General features: G+C 34.6%; 1 protein-coding gene across 2 annotated transcripts in view; it reads left to right on the forward strand.

Annotated features, from left to right (window-relative positions):
• The window catches only part of dcma (decima), a 79556-nt gene extending 59818 nt beyond the window's left edge, over positions 1-19738 (forward strand). For both annotated transcript variants that reach the window (XM_053759506.2, XM_053759524.1), the window contains exons 3-6: positions 3031-3197; positions 6936-7069; positions 14384-14566; positions 15848-19738. In XM_053759506.2, the coding sequence (XP_053615481.1) occupies positions 3031-3197; positions 6936-7069; positions 14384-14566; positions 15848-15966 (603 nt within the window). In that variant the 3' untranslated portion in view covers positions 15967-19738. The remainder of the gene's footprint in view (positions 1-3030; positions 3198-6935; positions 7070-14383; positions 14567-15847) is intronic.
• The last annotated feature ends 60 nt before the right edge of the window (positions 19739-19798 follow it).

Here is a 19798-nt window from a genome sequence, read left to right on the forward strand (position 1 = left end):
TGTGAATGAAGGGCATGTGTTCCCGCGGTCTCGCACCCACTTGCAGCTGGTCAACATCTATGACTCAACCACTCATACATACCTATTAGTTTGAACGGTTAACTTTATACGTTGCCAAAATCGTGTGTAATTTATTTATAACGACACGTCAAGTGCATGTCTCTTAATCTTTATGCTTAAAAACTATTGCTTAAAAACTAAACACACATATGATAAGTAACATCTGACATTTCCTTTTCTAATTTTATCGCCACTCGCGCATACATATTATTCAAAACAAGTTTGCTTGCCTTTCACCGGACACCGAGCACCAGCGACCCGCCCCGGCTTCGCACAGGTGCAATATCATGCATGTTATATAAGTACACTAGATATGTTTCCCGGGAAATATAGCAATCTTTGTTAATGTACCTTTCTAATGGTGAAAGAATTTTTGAAATCGGTTCGGTCGTTTCGTAGATTACATGCCTCAAACACTCACAAACGCTTACCTCTTTATAATAATAGTATAGATATAAACGGTCCTCTTGAATCATTCATCTAAATTTAAAAACGTATTAAAATCCGTTGCGTAAAAGATCTAAGTATACATAGGGACAGACAGACAGCGGGAAGTGACTTTGTTTTATGCTATGTAATGATAATTATATGAGTTTCTAGTTGCGAGTGGGTGCGATTCTACAGCACGAGAATACGCTCGCTGCGCAGAAATCGGGGATCCCTTCATAAATCATTTTCAGCGCCGCGTTCGATCAGACTGATGTTTTCTAGGGAAACACGCAAATTAACAGCCGATATTGGACTTATGCCAACAAGCGGTAAAAAAGACTAATGCTGAATACATTGGCTTTCCAGTCCTCTTGTAAGTAGCTGTTAAATATTTTTATGTGTATCTCCTTATCTTATTACAATTTAATTTTTTATAACACCTGTAGGTACAGTCGACCTCATACGAGTATCATGAATATTTAAGCTGCAACCTGATTTTGGGTACTTTGTTTTTAGATGGCAGGCATTATTGCAAGAATTGTCCAGAACACGTTTAACTGAATGAACTTACTATTTTCTGTATATAATCGGGTTTTTGAAATGTTAAAAGAAATACTTTTGGTAGGTTGATGTGCTGTTGACTGTAAATATAAAAAACAAAAACTACCGCCTACTTAGATACTTCTATCTAAAAAGGTGTTTGATTCCTTCCACAAAAACAGGCTAACTCGCCATATTTTTACAATCTATGCCATGTGTCCTCACGCCTCAAGTAATTTATGAAATATTAGCTGCGCCCTGGGGCTTCGCTCCCAAAAAAAATTCGGGATAAAAAGTAACGTTTATGTTATTCCAGGTTATATTCTACTCGTGTACCACCGTTTCATAACAATCGGTCTAAAATTTTGCATGAAAGAATATTTTAACATCCTCAAAAACTTTCGCATTTATAGATAATATTAGTAGGATAGCTGAGCAAATTTTACATTCAAATCTTTCACACACACTAGACTTGGTTGGGTGAATGTGTGACAGTGAATTAGTTGAAATAAACTGAACATAAATTTGAACCTTAGCCACAACAGCATTTGTATTCTGTAGAAATAAATAGAAAAAGATGAATAATGTATGCAAATAAACTTTCTACCATACATTTTTATACTTTGAATTTTTATAAAAATTGCCTTCATTTAATACAAAATGGCGTTAATTAGGTAACAAACCGATTTTAGCGCATTAAAAAGCGCTCGATCACTCGCTCGTTGGGAGTGGAGTTGATCAAAGCGGTAATTAGCGCTCCGCTCGTGTGGAGGGGGCAATATACACACCAAACTTATCGATTCGAACATCACATCCATAGATAAAATACATTTTTCTTTTATCATTATTTCATAAAATGCTCCCAATTTTACTAACACGAGCGCAGCGTGAAGTTGTAGCGGATGAAAAAAGACTCCAGTAATCTTTTAGAGTTAGTGAAATTATAACAAAAAAATAATAGAAATGAACTGATTTAGTATTCTCGGAAACTTTCTCCGTTCATCAAGATAATTATGATCTCAAAATTTTCTAATTACTTAGCGGAAATAATCTTGACCTTTCTCTGAAAGAAATGTACTGTAATGTTGCCTATCTGATTTGTCAGGTTGAGCGCATCAGATTAAAAGACAACAGAGGGTTGATGCGTTTTCCATTCAATCTCAATCAACTTCACGTATTGCAGCGTGACGCGTGGTGACGCGTGGTCTTCAATTTTATCACATCACGTCGCAATGTGATTTGTTGGCAGCAGAACATAAAAGCGATTGACTTGAAGTGGCCTTAATACAAGTTTTTTTTATAAATAAATAGATTTCACCTCTGTGCCATTAGAAAGATTTGCTTAGAACCCACATAAATTGACGTTAAAATTAATGTTAACATTTACTAACAAAAAATGCCAAGGCTCCGGTATTTCAAGACTTCTACGTGTAGGTGTATTTTAGCTCTAACTCAATAATAATTTATCGTATACCGCATCATTACGCTTTTTCGCTCGATTTCTGCGTCCCTAAACGAAATTGATTGCAATCGTAATTCGCTCCAGCGTGAACTGACTGATTGAAACTATGTGTTCCCTTTCATGTCTAATGCAAAGGTTGATGTGATTTTCTATAGGCTGATTAAGCTGGCTAATTATTGCGAATAGAGAAGACTCTTATTTCGAAGGCCTTAGCCTTCGAAATAAGAGTCTTCTCTTAGAGAATAATTCGATTCTGATTATTGAAATAAATAAAATTACAATGAAAGAAACTATGCAAAATTTGGCGAAATATTTAGCGATATGATATTTCATATCACATATTAGTTAGCTTCTACTTCAGACTCTATTTTTCACATATGCTATACAGCTCAAATCCGAGTTTTCATTTTTACTCCAGTATCGTGTAATCATACCCGCCAATAAACCTATTCCTGAGCGACATAGTGTAATTTATATCGGTATTCCAGGGACGCTGCTAGCCTAAAAATAAAAGAATAATAGTGAATGTTCTCTTCCAGTTGATAACGGAGATCAACGTCCAGCTGGCGTTGTTCCGCGACCTGTTGATCCACATCGGGCAGCCGCACGACTGTCCTGAGCTGCGTGAGCGCGTGCGCAGGCTGCGGCGCGCATGCGTTGAGGCCACCAAGCAGACCAGCCAGCTCGTGCTGCCCAACAGTAAGAAGTAAGTGTCGCAGCTAGTCTAGCTATTACTCTAAAATTCATCGAGAAAATGTTCTTCTAACATCACTGTTTAAATGAGTTTATTTTGACATTTCTTCTCTACAGTGAGCGTTCCCAAATGCCAGTAGTTTTTGAGAAATGACTACTAAGGCTTAACTAAAATGACTGGCTTTCATCAGTTGCTGCCGAGTTAATCGCTTTACCTACATATGTTATTTTAATACATAAATCGTTTAAATTCGAGGAAACTCTGATGAAGGTAAAAAATTAAAATTTAGAGAAATGGCGAAGCCCCAGGGCGTAGATCAATCTAAGGGTAAGATGCACCATCAAATTTAACATTGCATTTAACCTGACGTTTAGACAAAATGGCGTACTTTGCGTTTTTCTGCGCACGTTAAAGTTAACGTCCAAGTTGACGGTGCAACCCACCCTAAATATATCTGCGAAACAGTTGAACAATTCGCGATCTCAATACGTACCGACTATCACTTTTGCAATAAATATGTAAACCACAATAGCCGCGGGAATCAAACGAAACAATATCGGGCTGGGTCCTAAATCCCAGTTTGCGCCCGGGGCCGCGTATCAGTGTCCCTGGGGAGTGTGGGTAGATTAATGCTCTTCACAACCAGATAAATAGCCCAAATCTTGCACTTACTTTTTATAAAATAAATATCGACACTTGACATAGTTATTTGGAATCAGTTATCTATATGTAGAATTAATTTCTTATGTTTTCTGTAATTAAACTATTTTTTGAAATCATAGATTCTCTACATACCTACATCTTATATGTATGTATACATACCACACAGATGTATGTATGTAAGATGTTTTCAAAAAATAGTTTAATTACAAATTTGTACAAAATATATTTAATATTTTTAATACCTAATTGTCGTGGCAAAAAAATGTTTTATACACTATACCACACAACATCTACTTAACTAAATCTTGATTTTGTTTTAATACTTGTACCAATTCACAATATATAAACTTTATCTTTTTAATATATCTGGTAAGACAATGCAATAATTTGGGTACGTACTCAAAAATTCAGAATGTTTCCTAAAAGTTACACAAGCTTCATAAGTCATTATAATATTTGTTATTTATTCATTCAAAACAAACTCTCTTAGGTAACACCCTGAATTTCGCGAGCTAAAACTGAAGTTTTGCCGAATCAGAGTTGGCAATTGACATTCAAATATTTACGTCGGTTACCTGCGGCCCAGTAGACAAATTGTGCAAAATTGTACGGTTTTATGCAAACTCGAGTAGATACCTCGTACCCAATTATTTGCATTTCAAAAGCCAACCAGCCCTCGAAACAGACATCCGAAAGAGAACTAATTACGGTCAGAAGTTTCACCTTTCTATGCCTCGTCAAAGCGACGGTTTCCAAACATAGAGTTCTATCGGGGACTTGTTTAGGGCGCGAGCGGTGCAGAATACGCATATGAATTATAAAGTTTCACAAATAACTTAAAATACATTTTACATACCCAGGATTAGTAAATCCTTTCGATGACTCCAATGAAATTAATTCAAATTGAATGAATATATGTTTTAACGCAAATACATCTCATAAAGGGAGATATTCATAAGTAACTAAGGATACTGAAAAAACTGCGAAACTAAGAGAAACTGCTCAGGATGAGAGAATAAATACTTTTATTGCTTTTTTTCGATGTGTATGGGAATAAATCCATTAGAAAATTGTATTTACGCACGTTTCGCAAAATAATCTTTTGAAATCATAATTAATTAATATTCGCTTACCTTACACTGTATATAGTCACTCTAAGTTTTAAAACTAATAAACTAATAAATCTCACGTAATCGAGAACATTCCTTCGTTCTCGATTCCACTCTATTAATTCAGTGGTAACGAGTTCAACTTAGACAAATTAATTGCCGATTAGCGATTTATAATAGCAACAATACTGCCTCAGGAAAACTGTTGTTTGATTAACCATTTTCGTACTAATTATAAACAAATAGATCTCCGCTCTCAGTCTTAATTGAGGAAACTCGACCGTTTATTTTTTTTAATGGTATTCAAATCAACGTCTGCGGTATATTCGTATTTTCACGTAGAAATGTTTGTTTATTATTTATATATAATCAATTTGAATTTATCAGCTCACTATGTACTTCTTTTGCGTGTTTCATATCTTATTCGGCAAATAAAAAATGTGAGTACACATACATTTCAAAGCTACAAACATTACGAAATGTCTATTTATATAACGAACATTAGCAAAAAAAGATCGTAAATAAACAGCTGAAACAAAACATCAATTTCAATTAGTAAACCCGTCACGCGCAGTTGACTAGAAATGTGCAATTTTAGAGCATCTATAATAGCTAATTTATGCACTGTTGCCAACCGAAAGCAATTAACAGCAATCATACCAACCTACCGAACAATGGTCGTGATTAACGATTCCTATCCCCGCCCGCCCTAGCCGTCACTAAAAGCTATACCCAACACGCGTTATTTGACAGAGCTTTTATCCTACTTAAAACAAAGACAAACAAAAGTTTATACTTTGCATTGTCTGGGAGCAGTAGTCGAAACATTTCTTAATTGCCGGTAGTTTATTGTTTGACGCTTGCTTCCGAATTCAACATTATTAAAAAACGTATAAAATTTATTTACATAAGCCAGTATGTGAAAGATGACAGGAACTTTATAAGTCATCTTTCACCAATGTATTCTCCTAGTCTTTCACATACTGGCTTCTAAAAATGTTCTTACGTAAAAGAGGTTAAGAATGGTAAGGTTTTACAAAAATATCTTTTTTGCCACAAGCTTTATTATCATCGAGATATCTTGTGGCATTTAAAGCCTCACAAAAAATCCATGTCCATGTAGTAAAGCGTTGAGGAGTTCCCACGTTGGGAGCTGATCTTTGGATCTGAATAATAGGTAATGTATTGTCATGGAAACTGAAGCAACGTAGCAAATTTCAATTCTGTAAGATAACTGAAGTAGGAAAATCTAACTTCCAAGATTTGATTAAAGACAAACAGAAAAGACAAGAGAGAGACAGAGATGCAAACATATAGGGACAGGTGAAACAAGGTAAATAAAACATATTTTTTCATTACCTACATGGCAAAAAAATACATGTATACACGTATGTGACTGTCTTAACTTCTGTATACATGTAGTGACTGTTAATTATTTAGAATTAACTACATAATTTCACACATAGGTAGGTTTAAGGTGACTATTTACTTTATCCGTGTAACATTCGACATTCAACAGACGTCAAGAACTGCAGTTGTGTTTTATTCTGCTACATTTCCGAAGCGCTCAAAATGCGATTATGTATGATATGTCAAATCGCCTGAAAAAGGGTTCAACTCTGTAGAAGTTTGACCCTTCAGGTGATTTGAGAGATAGCTCCCTGTTTCGCTTACGAAGGTAAGCGAAACTTTGCAAACCAAAAATATTAACGTAAACGCCATCTCAAACTCACGATTTGCTTATATTGACGATCTGTCATAACCGCTTTCTGGACGGTTATAACTGTAAATAAGTTAATAAGGGCTCGGTCCCATTGCCCCGCAGCGCGTTGCCGTTCCGTTGTGCCCCGTTGTTTTATATAGGTTGCGTGCGTCGTTCTACATCCAAACTTCATACAATATCTGCGTTGTTCTTTATTGATATCGCAACAGAAGGCAACAATGTAGATGCGGCCTAACATGTGAATGTTCCCCTCAGGTCCACCAGCGAGGGTTGCGCGGAGCAGCCGCAACTGGTGCTGCTGTACTTCATGGCGCAGCTGCTGCTCCGGGAGCTCGCCAAGTGCCACCGCCTCGTGCAGCTTGTGCCGATGGACATGACCTCCTACTACGGTAAGAATTTATTTATTTAACCTTCCTTATCTTTACATCCTTACATACTATAAAACAAAGTCACATGTATCCCCTACTATTACGGGAAGTTAAAGAAAAAGTATCCACTTGGTTAAAGGGTCTAAGCTACAATGTAATCACGGAAGCACAAATAAAGCACTAATAAATAAATTACACCTATATTATTATTATTAAGTAATATTAAGGTAAAATGTTTGAACCAATTTTCTTAATTTAATCATCTTTTTTAATTATTATTAATTCAAACTCTAATAAAATAAAATATATTTTATATATATAAGTGTTATGTAAAAATGTAAGTTATGAAAGAGCAGCGCTGTCTGCCACAAGCATTGCTTATGAGGCAGACCTAACAATTATGTTTGTAAAAACATTTATTGGTAATATTTTTTTAAGTCCTTTGCCGCGTCTGTCTACAAAACTACTGCACTGATTTTCATGAGGTTTTCAACAATAGATAGTGTAAATCCTGAAGGTTTAGGTGTATAATTTATTATGTTTTTACGGGACGGATCGCTAGTTATTGTACAAAATACATAGTAAAGTTCACGTCGGAAGTGCCTTGCGCTGTAACTCGGTGCGAGCCAATTGTTGTGGCTTACTTATTGGCGCCACTGTCGAATGAGGCCCGTAGGTACGTTGAAATTTCCCTTGAACGGGACTACTTGCTGGATAGAGTTACTTAATGTATAGAGGGATTTCACGAAATCAATAGATATTTAAAATTCAGTAAAGATGCACAAAAAAACCTTCGCAATATAATTTATTTACCATGAGAAAGAGCGGCTAATAATAAATTCTATTCAATTTAATTATTGATCTTACTCTATTTAACATGTATTGAGTACTGAAATCAATTATTAAAATTTTGCAGCTTAACTTTGTAAGGCCTTTAGATATTTAGTATAAAATTAACACATATTGGAAAAGTTCGCCATTTTCAGAACAAATGGATATTGTATTGCGCACCGGTTTATTACATGAAACTAGTTTCGTCAGCTTTCTCTGTTAACATAACTCTCGCTTGTTCAGGTAAATACAATACTGACACTGTTTCAGTGTTGTTGCTGATTGTCAATATTTACGATGACAAATTTAATAAGTTTAAAAAAATATATTTTATTCAAAACGTGACAAAAAATAATGTCTATGCCTCAAACTATTGTGGAGTTCCCCCGTCGGGAGCCAATCACCATCAGGGTTCATCAATATATCTGCTTCAAATTTGACTTGCAAGATGAGAAGCATGCAAGAGAGACATCTCTCTTGCATGCTTCTCATCTTGCACTCGTATGAGATTGTCGAACAACTCTATTTGTTTACTTACATTACAACTTAAACAAACAACAGCTTGTAAAACGCATGACGTTTCAATATGAAGATATATACTAATAGAGGAAGTGCCTCAAGATGAAAATTAAAATCAAATAAGAACACCCAATCACATCAATATGTTATTTATACCTAAGTATAAAAAGTACCTACTTAAGTATATTATTCGATAAACAGCTTTATAAAACGACTAGAATAGCATATCCACATATAACTGCGAATCAAACATATTAAAATTTCATTTATTCATTCGTCGAATGTCGTAGTGCCAGCATCGGACGTGTTTTTGTTAGCTCTGTACTTACATTTTTATTTTAGTGCATAAAAGTTCATCTTAACCACTGAATTTTATATTACTGGAAGCAGTTATTTTTGGACCTCATTACAATACAAAAACTGTGATTGTGCTCACTATATTTCAAGAATTATAAACAATTAAACTTCCAAAGTGATCAGTGACATTTTTCAAAAGTGGGTGACCGTAAAAGATTGTTTTTACGAGTAACATTTATCATCGGAGCAAGTTATGAGGAGTCCATATATGTTTGATAATTTCGTCACTAACACTAAATACAAACTGGCTCAGCGGTAGAACGCACGGTGGACGTCCGAGAGTTCATGGTTCAATCCCCAGTCGCAGAATATAAAAATATTTTTTCAAAAATATTTTCTTCAAAATTGGCTTTCAACAACTAAAATATTGAGGAGATAAAGTAATACGAAATTTATAATATCCTTTATTAGCAAAATAATTTCCTAATAATTTGTCTAACGATATGGCGAATTGCGACGAACATTGTATTGCCTGCAGAGATACTTTACCACCAGTCGGCGAAAGAGAAATGTGTTTGTGCACATATTGCAAACAAGATTACCATCTGAGATGTTTAAATATAGATAAGAATACATTCACTAAACTAGACTTAAAATCGAAATCGCTATGGAAGTGTCCTACTTGCTATAATATAACTAATCGACGCAAAGGGGATAACACAAACACACCAGTTAGGAGAGCGGTGGTTTTGGATGACTCAGTAATGTCATGCGACGACTCACTTATTGTTGATAACTCTTTACAAAATCCACAGCCTTCTGCTTCAGTACGCCCGTCTCTGGGAGGGGAAGTGACACTGCAAAGTATCGCGAATTTATTGGATTCTAAACTTGAATCAAAATTGGATGAAAAGTTTGAATTATTTAAGAGATCATTTCAATCTAGTATGAGCCACCTCATAAAAAAAGAAGTAGTTGCTGCTATTGACCAAGTCAGGCTTGAATTTACACAAACTACAGACTTTTTACAAGACGGGCAGAAAGAGCTCAAATCGGACATCGAGTCGACTGATGCAAAGGTTAAGTCACTTGAGAAACAAAATACTGATCTGAAAAAAGATTTGAATGCTTTGCAAAGACGTCTGGAATCGATAGAAAAAGTATCGCGTAGCCTTAATGTTGAAATTCAGGGAGTGCCCGAAAAGAGAAACGAGAATGTTATGACGCTCGTAAAGAATCTGTATAATGCAGTGAGCTTACCTACTACAGATACTGAAATTAGTACTTGTCGCCGAGTTGCGAAGTTACCTACAACTGCATCGAGCCGCCCACGTAACATTTTGCTATCACTGCCCTCTATGCGCCACCGTGATACTCTCCTGTCAGCTGTCAAGCGTTACAACAAATCAAACCCCGGTAACGCATTAAGTTCTGTGCACTTAGGGATACAGGGCGACAAATGTCCTGTCTACGTTTCTGAACACCTATCACCAGAGTGCAAGGAGCTTTTCGCCTTGTCCAGAGTCCAGATAATGTTAGAGATTATTTAGGTAAAATTAACTGGTATGATCTATTTGATGGTTTGGATATCGATAGCGCCGTAGAAGCTTTGTACGAGGAAATTAATTCTGCTATTCTATTGTACACACCGCTGAAAAAATGTAACCCTCATCTATATCCGTACTGGTTTAGTTATCCCCTTATTCAATGTCTTCGTGAAAAGGAAAAATATCATAAATTATTTAAAAAGTTTGCCAACCCAAGGGATTACGACACGTATAAAATGTTGAGAAGTCGCAGCAAACATCTAATGGACGCATGTTACAAATCTATGCAGAGGGAGGTTGAAAATAACTTAGATAAGGACGTTAGACAATTCTTTAAATTTGTTAATAATAAAAAGTCAGGTGCAACTAGGGGTGTTCCTGAATCTATGAGTCATGGTGATAAATTTGCTACAGACCCTCAAGGCATTTGTGAACTGTTTTCTACATACTTTTTTTCGGTCTATGAAATTTCTGACAATAATGATTCTACATTTGCACTACCTGACAGACTTAATCTAACACTAAATAATGTTTTCATAACCAGAGAAGATATAGTCAAAAAAATCCAATCATTGGACTCCCATAAGGGGCCTGGGCCAGATGGTATACCATCATTGTTTGTCAAGGAATGCTGTGATGAGCTAAGCGAACCATTGTTCATTGTTTTCAATAAATCACTCAATAGTGGTATATTTCCTAATGTTTGGAAGAATGCCTACGTTGTGCCGATACATAAATCAGGGGATAGAACTAAATGTGAAAATTATAGACCAATTAGCATCTTATCCTGTATAGCAAAAATCTTTGAGTCTCTTGTTTATGAACACGTCTACAGCCATGTTAAGCAAGCCATCTCTAATTTTCAACATGGTTTTGTTTCTGGGAGGTCAACTGTTAGCAATTTATTAGTATATAAAAATTACATATGTCAGGCATTTGCATCAAACAAGCAAGTTGATTCTATATATACTGATTTCTCTAAAGCCTTTGATAAAGTTGACCACAGAATACTCTCGGCTAAATTGGCTGCATATGGGATACATGGCAATTTGTTAAGATGGTTGATTTCATATCTTTCCAACCGCAGTCAGATCGTTGCAGTTAAAGGATTTTTATCAAAACCGGTCGAATTAACATCTGGAGTTTCACAAGGCTCCCATCTAGGTCCATTGTTATTTATAATATTCATTAATGACTTAGTTGAACATATTTCAAGTGAGGTTTTGTTGTATGCGGACGATCTTAAGTTGTTTCGAGTAGTTAATGGTGTTAATGACTGCCTGATGCTCCAACGTGATCTTGACAATATTCAAAATTGGTGTTTTCGCAATAAAATGTATTTAAACGTGGACAAGTGTTTTTACATAACTTTCACCACAAAAAAAAGTCAGATACAATATGAATATCATATAGGGAATCAATTATTAGCCCAAAAGTCTGTGGCAAAGGATTTGGGTGTCTACTTTGATTCTAAATTGAATTTTAAGGAACATTTCGAGTATATCTCTAATCGTGGTTATCAGTTGGTTGGTTTTATTATAAGGATTATGAAAGATTTTAAGAAGCCGTCTACTTTGATTTATCTGTTTAATGTATTAGTTCGTTCTGTTCTTGAATATGCTTCGGTAGTGTGGTCGCCTTTTTATAATGTCCATTCTGCAAAAATTGAGGGCGTTCAAAGGCGCTTTTTACGATCTATATGTTTTAAATACGGTTTAATCCGCACACTCGCAACATACGATGATAGGGCAAAATATTTTAATGTGACTAGATTGGACAGACGAAGACAACTATGTGAGTTGGTGTACCTCCACAAGATTGTCCACTCCTCCATTGATTGTCCTGAACTTGTTAACTTAATTAATTTCAATGGCCGGTCTCGGTTGCGAGATCCGCGCATTTTCCGCCTGATTGCTTATAAAAACAATACATCGTTCTTTAACCCAATAGTTCGAATGTGTCGCGATTTCGACGAACTTAGGCGTCGTAACGCTGATCTAGACATTTTCAATCCTAACCTGTCTCATTATAAACGCATTGTTAAATCTATCTTGGATGAACATTGTTAAATCTACCTTGGATGAACTAAATTCTTTAAACATACTTGTATAACCTTAATTTTAATTCTATGTATAATTGTTTAGCTTTGCACTAGTATTTATTTTGCAAATCTGTGTACACTCCAGTGGATTTCAGATTGGTTTTTAATTACTGTTATTTATATTAAGTGTTTTTTTTTATCTGTAATCTGTTTGTGTACCTTATCAATAAAAATAAAAATAAAAAAAATTTAGGTACTCCAAACAACCCGTTTATTAAGCTAAGTAAACGAGTCAAGTATTCATACCCCTTTCAAGAATTCGCTTTTAATGTAATTTCTAGTTTAACTTGAACAGTGAATTACATAGAATAGAACCTGCATTCAATGCGGCAGTGTTGCCAGATTGTTACTGCATTACAGTGCATGTAGTGTTATTAGATTGTTTGTTCGTACAATATTCTTTGTTAAGCAGTTTAAGAACTGTATTGCTTAACAAAGAATGAATATTTTAAATGGAAGTTAAACGTGAAGTAATAAAACTTGTGTGTAACTAAATTTCTAGATCATAAAAAACTGCAGTGCAGGTTTTGGTTTCTCTGCAGTCTTCTGTCTGTTTTACAATTCAGTGAATTAAAAAATAGGGTTTTAATTAATTCCAGCTTGCTTTTTGATTTTCTGAAGTTCCATTTGTGGATTTAAAGGCGATTAAATATTAATTTCGTCTGACTCCGTAAGCCCATCGTAATTGTTTTCCTAATTTGTCACGCGCCACGAGACGGGGTCGCGACAAGTGACAACAGCAAGGCATTGTGTAATTAGTCACACTTTTCTCTAAGATTGTCCTTGTCTTTGATTTTAATGAACGATAATAATTTTAGTTTTTTTTACAACGAGCAATAACGAACCGCCGAGAATTCGCCCTCTTTCGCTTAAAAAAATACTGTGTTTTCTCGGTTCATTCTTTCTGTTTTTTATACATTTAGCTTTCTATTAATTTAATTCTTCATATTCTATCCTACTCATGCCATATGAGTTTGTAATAAATTTAATTCATATATAGTAGTTTTCATAGACCACCACTTGCTTCCGGTGAAGTAAACTGGTTGACAGTTTAGTTCCCTAGTGTGTATGCGAGTACCTGCCACTAGATGGAGGTAAGCCGTCGTAAAAGTCATGCCAGATGCCTTCAGGCGACTTGAATAATATCTGACACCAGTGTTAGCAATAACACATTGGATAAAATGATGATTCTTTATATATTACACAAATTAGATACTATAATGGAACGGATTAACTTGACCGGCCACTGCCCATTATTTATTTAAATACCAGCTGAAATCTAACCGGGATAGTCCTTTCATCAACTTGAAAACTAGCAGGTACGTATTATGAATATTTCAGAAACAATATAAGTCCAATTTGCTATTCTATAACGCGATGTTTCTGTCGACTTTTTTAAATATCTGTGTAGAGAAGAATGCATGATCTAAATAAGCAGTTATTTTATTTTATCCTTCCTAATTGGCGTGGCGCCATTCCGTGTGGCCACAAAGTTGAAGCTGCGGTATTAATCACTTGCCACCACCAATAAACATAAGTTGCTAAGTCCCATTTAAGTACAGCAATAAGACTTGTTTAGTACCCTCGAACAATAACGCAGCGGTTCAACTTTGAGTTGGAAATTAATTCCTTTTAATCTATTTTCAACAACTGTAATCAGTTGTTGAAAATAGATTAAAAGATGTTAGTAGATGTAGTAGATGTTTGATAACCGTTAAATAGAAGTCAGCAAAACACACCATATTTTATAGTTTAAGATTTATTTATTAAATATTATTTGTTTGTTGAACTTCTGTTTAAATGAAATATACAAAAAACACTTGGTACTAAGTAGGTTACTAACAACATGTAACCTAATGTTGGAATCTCAATTATTAATTCTTATTTGTAAATTCTTTATTACACAAAAAATCATATAGAGAAACTGATTAAAAAATTCGTATTATAATTATACAAAGGCGAACTAATCCCAGAAAGGGATTTCTTTCAATCAACCAAGTGTTTAAATGGAAAATTTTAAAGCGAAAAATTTTTTTGTAGAAAATCGGGCGGGTCCTTCGAACTTCGGCAACGTGATCAGCCAGATCCTTCTGTGCAAGCAGATCACGCCTGACTTCAACCAAGAGGAGCTCTGCAGTATCGTCAAGGACACGCAGGAGATCACCAGGATAGTCAACGACATCCAGGAGCACTTGCCTCAGCATGAAAACCTCAATCACTTAGGTAACTTCGTTAAACTGTATAGTACTTTACTTACATATTTAAAGTACCATAGCAATTGCCAAGGCATGAGAATCTTACTTCACTCCATGTCCTCCCGTGGATATTGTAAGAGGCAAGTAAGGGACAAGAACGGCCTTATCATACAGGCTCAAATAGCTTTTCCGAAAAAGGCCGATTGCAAACAGTCAGCTAGTCATAAAAAGACGAATTTTCAAGATTTTAATGTATTTTTTACGCCAAATCTAGACTTGAATAGTAGTAATAGAACACAGGCAGTCACAGCCGAGATTGAAACCAGGATTACGTTTAGATCAAACAGAGTGAGTATCCTACTCTCATTTATCACCTGTTATCAAACCTTTCTGTAGGACAGCATTTAAAATTACAGGCTGCCTATCTCGCGATAGGTTTTATAAAATGTTTCGTTGTAACCACTGTGACGTTCACTTAAACCTGCGCTAGAAAATCGCAAAATATCCCATTTGATCACTGGTGCAACCCACTCTTAATGAGCAGGTCAACAAAAGACATTAAATTCCAAACTCCTTAAAACCTTAACAAATTAGCTGTATGTACACATATCACATAAGATATGTGTGTGTATGCTAATTCACGCCTATAAGAACGAAGCTTGCCTAAATCCAAAGGACGAAATCATAGGCATAATGACACGAATAAACACAAAGTGCAAAAGACAGTTTCCATTAACATAAAAGGATTATGAGTTCAGACCAAGACTCGAGCAGACATTAAGGACTCTCCGAGGAACTGCCGAGAATATATTATTTCATCAACAGCTTGGGTCACAAATTTGCAGTTTCACTTTTGTGCCATTATTATTTATTTATATTTTTACTTTATGGAGGATTTCTTATAATGTTATCTACGTTAGAAAAATTTGGTTTTTCAAAAAGAAAACATAATTGAAATCCATAATTCCATCCATGGCTATACTATCCAAACGAATATTATTAATGTGAAAGTGTATTTGTTTGTCCTTCCTTCATGTCGGAGCACACTGTTTGGTTTGAAGTATAACAGTCTACTTTTTAATGCCAGGATAACCACGGGCAGCTTGTATTTTATAAATGACCTAACAGGTTTATAAAAACATGCATTTTAACTGTTGTTCATATATTTTATTTATATAGTAGCAAATGATTTAGAAATGAGAATTTCTACCAAATAGCTGTTGTGTGAAATATTCTACACTGATTACTATATATCATTTGCTTAACTCAATAGGAACTGAAATCATTAAACAAAATCTACCGCTTACAGAGACTAACATCGCACTAAAAGGAGATGACGTGAACGGGTTGTGGCGGAACAAACGACGAGGCTCGCTGTACAAAGGCATGGGAGTACTGTGTTGCGTGTCGCGGCCTAACTACCTCTGAGGGTGACAGGTCTCGCCTTCGAGGCGACCCAGCACCGGACACACAACTCACGCCGGACACTCTATAAAAACTCAGTGTTCAGTGAGTAGTTTCATAGCCAGTGAGTGAGGTTTGCGTGGTTGTCGGTGTCATCCTGTGTCATATAGACCACGACTATTTTTGGTTAATTGCAAAAATATACAAATCTATTTTTGGTTAATAGTCCATAGAATTCTATAAATATTAATATTCAAAAGTTGAGAGGTGATGTATCTACAACCACTATAATCAGGCGTGATGTGAAATTATTTTGTGTATATAGAAGTTGTTAAATGACACATGGCCGAGGAGGGCACTACATGAAACAGATAAAGGAGATAGTAAGCCCGGTATCAAGAAGTGAAGCGCTCAACCGACTAGAATATAGCTTTGAAGTTCTGATGAGGATGACGTCTTTATGTACGATCACTACGTGGTCTAAATGGCGTCGGGTGGTATCCACAACTAGCAATTCTGTAACTTATTCGTATGTGTACAGTTAGATAATGAACGGGTCCATTAAATTGTTTTAATTAGTAGACTTCAAGGTGAGCGATTTAAGTTATATCGCAGATCATGGAGCCTGTAGAAAAAATAAGGAAAGTATAGAAATTACTTTAGCAATTATTTTCATTGTATACCTAGGTACCCAAAAAGTCGGGTATGAATGCAACCCTCTCATCTTGTGTTGGACTTTTTGGGACTAAACTAGGAAATATTGGGCCTAAACCCATCACAATTATGAGTGATGGCACTCATAATTGATGATGTCAATTATCAAATGACTAAACTGATTTTCTTGAAAAAGAAGACCGAAAACAACTTTCAAGTAAAAATAAATATTTTTTTTTAGAAACAAGGAAAATTTACTATACAATCGGTTTAAAAATAGGTTTATATTTATATTCAATAATTATCTATACTCTCGTTATTTCGTGATTTAGATCAATTATAAATACGAGCAAGTATTTATATGAGTTAAAAATGAATAGTTGAATTTCATTATTGTGAATTGCCTGGAATGGGATCAATTGCGTTAAGTAGTGATGTAAATGAATTACGATGAATTTAATATCATTTCCCGCACTATAGTGACGCATGAGTAGACTGCAAGCGTTTGTTTACGATACACTTTCTCAAGTAGTATATTAGGTGCTAATTAATTATTTAAATATATTTATTCATTTATTCAATAGATTGATTGAATTTTAACTTAACACAACATGGTGTAATATTATAATATCATTAGACTGTATAGATAAATTTTAGTAGTGCGTATTAAATATTTGCACATTATCAACAAATTATTGTCTTAAAATAAATCATTATTTTATATTTTCAATTCCCAAATAGTATGTTTCCATCTCGTCTTCCAACACAATTGTCTGTGTCGTGATTTGCATAAACCTTAGTGCGGCCTATCGCGTAACCACTATTTCTTTTTATAAATATATAAAATGATATCATGTCATTATTTCCTAGTTTTGCTAGAGAAAACTCTCGCTACATTTTCTCTGGGATTGCTTTGAGTGGCTCGAGTAATTAGGATCAAATGTCAAAATAAAGGAAAACAAGAAAAGCCGACGATAACGGGCTAAATTGTCTGCATCGCTAGTTTTATTCCATCTCTAACCTCGACAGATATACTAAGCTTTCATTTAATACAAAATATATGTTATTTAGCTTATTTACTTTATTGCAATCAAGGCTAGTCAAATCATTAGTAAATCTTCATTATTCTAGTCAATTATCATTATGCCCTAAAATGCATTGTTATTACCTATATCAAAATATAAAAAGCATACCTAAAATACATACTTACATTTATAAAATTATATTTATTAATTTTAATATAATAATGAAGTACCTAATTCTATACAAAGTATGTTAATTAATATTCGATTAGATCGATATTTATAAGGCAGAGGTTAAATATAAATTTAATACTATAACTACAATATTCTATACAATAATAAATAGAAGTGTGCGAGTGTGTATCTGTTAGATCATAGAAATCAATTAAATAATTTTTAATATGAATAAAAATCATACACATTTACAAACTGTATTTTTTTTGAAATAAATTATTATAAAGGTAGAAGTATATGCTATACTTTAATATATCCATACTAAAGAAAGTCTATCTGTCTCTCTGTTCCGCTTTCACGGCTAAACCGCTGGACCGATTTCGATGAAATTTAGTGCATGTAATTGAAGAGCCTCAAACATAAGCTACATCTTTTTTTCAAAAATCAATCCCTCAATGACTATAATGAGGGGTTGAAAGTTTGTATAAAAATCAGAAATTAATGCCTGCGAAACCGCAGGCAAAAGCTAACATATATATAATTTGTTTCTCAATCTGTTCAACTTTCAGTGACAGGTATCTAGCTGCCTCAATCAAAGTTGAAAATTAAGTTACAAACTCCAAGCAATCTCATACAGTATCGCTATTCGACTCTTCAAACATACATTTTTCGAGTTTCAAGCGACTGTATTTTATTTAACAGTAAATCGATTTAGGCTGGCTGGTATACTAAATTGTATTTATTAGCATTATATTAATGTGTGTGTATATAAATAAATTGTATTCAGTATGAAGTGCAATCCATGCAGAAAAAAATAATTACTATATTTACTAATTAATTGATTTTAAAATATTGCACTGAATCTTTTATGTTATTTGTATGAAAATAATGTCTAAAGGGTAATTAAGTTCATATAAGCCTATGTAATATTTAAGGAATTTGGTTTTAATTAACTAGGTACTTGTGTTGTACAAAATTATAACTCAAACCAAAGACTGAAGTTGGTTACGTCAGAAAAATAGTCTTGCACCATGCCACATGGAGTTGACAGTTTTTTTTTTTTTGTGTTTACATTTCTTGATGATAATAGTTAGCCCAACAAAGTTGTGGCAGACAGAGAATATATATCCAGCACATTGCAGCGGCTAATGAATTATAATGAGTTCCTCTTACATCAATAAGGAAAAAATATCTCCTTAATTCGCCATTTTACCGGTTCCAAGTGTAATGAGGATACAAACAGAGACTGATCAAGAGTTCTGATCACCCTAGACTAATTATGGTGACGCACCCTTAAATCAAAGGTTCCCAAACATTTTATGTTTGCAAATCATTTATTTATTTAGTTAACTAATGTTAGATCTAGCGAATGTGCATGCGATTTCAGCGCTCCCTGATCCTCGCGTCCTAGGCAGGCTGCAGCCTAATTAGTCTAAGGGTTAATCAGGCCCTGGATACGCAAGGTGGTCGTCAGATGTAAAACGTGCGCTATGACGCGCTGCGTTTAATATCTTACTTTATTATGAAAGCTTTAATTTACTAATAAATAATGCGCTATTTATTGTTATTAATACCTCACAAAAGTGTGCACGATTAGTGCAATTTTCAGTCCTTTGGACTGAATAAGGAAAATTTGAACAATTCTCAAATATAACGGGTTACAGTTTACAGGTTTAGGCGACAGAATCACACAGATATTATATTACGATCATGTTATCAGCACGTTTTACTAGTCAATAGTTTTACTAATCAATAATTTAGGAATCTCATTATTTATTTGCAGAAAGTTTTGTTATAGTTAAGTCACTTAAAACTGTCTAGTCAATACTTTTTGGTATGTTATGTTAAAACAATTCTTATATTAATGCACTTACTAAAGTGATGACTGTGATATACTCGTAAATATTATATAGAAGATGATAATAACATAAATAAAACTGTAATTATAACGATTTGAAGTATTTTATTTACACCCTTATTTTTACTCTACACCAAAAAGAGCTGTG

This window comes from Plodia interpunctella, chromosome 2 (genome assembly GCF_027563975.2).
Source record: "Plodia interpunctella isolate USDA-ARS_2022_Savannah chromosome 2, ilPloInte3.2, whole genome shotgun sequence".
NCBI lineage: Eukaryota > Metazoa > Arthropoda > Insecta > Lepidoptera > Pyralidae > Plodia > Plodia interpunctella.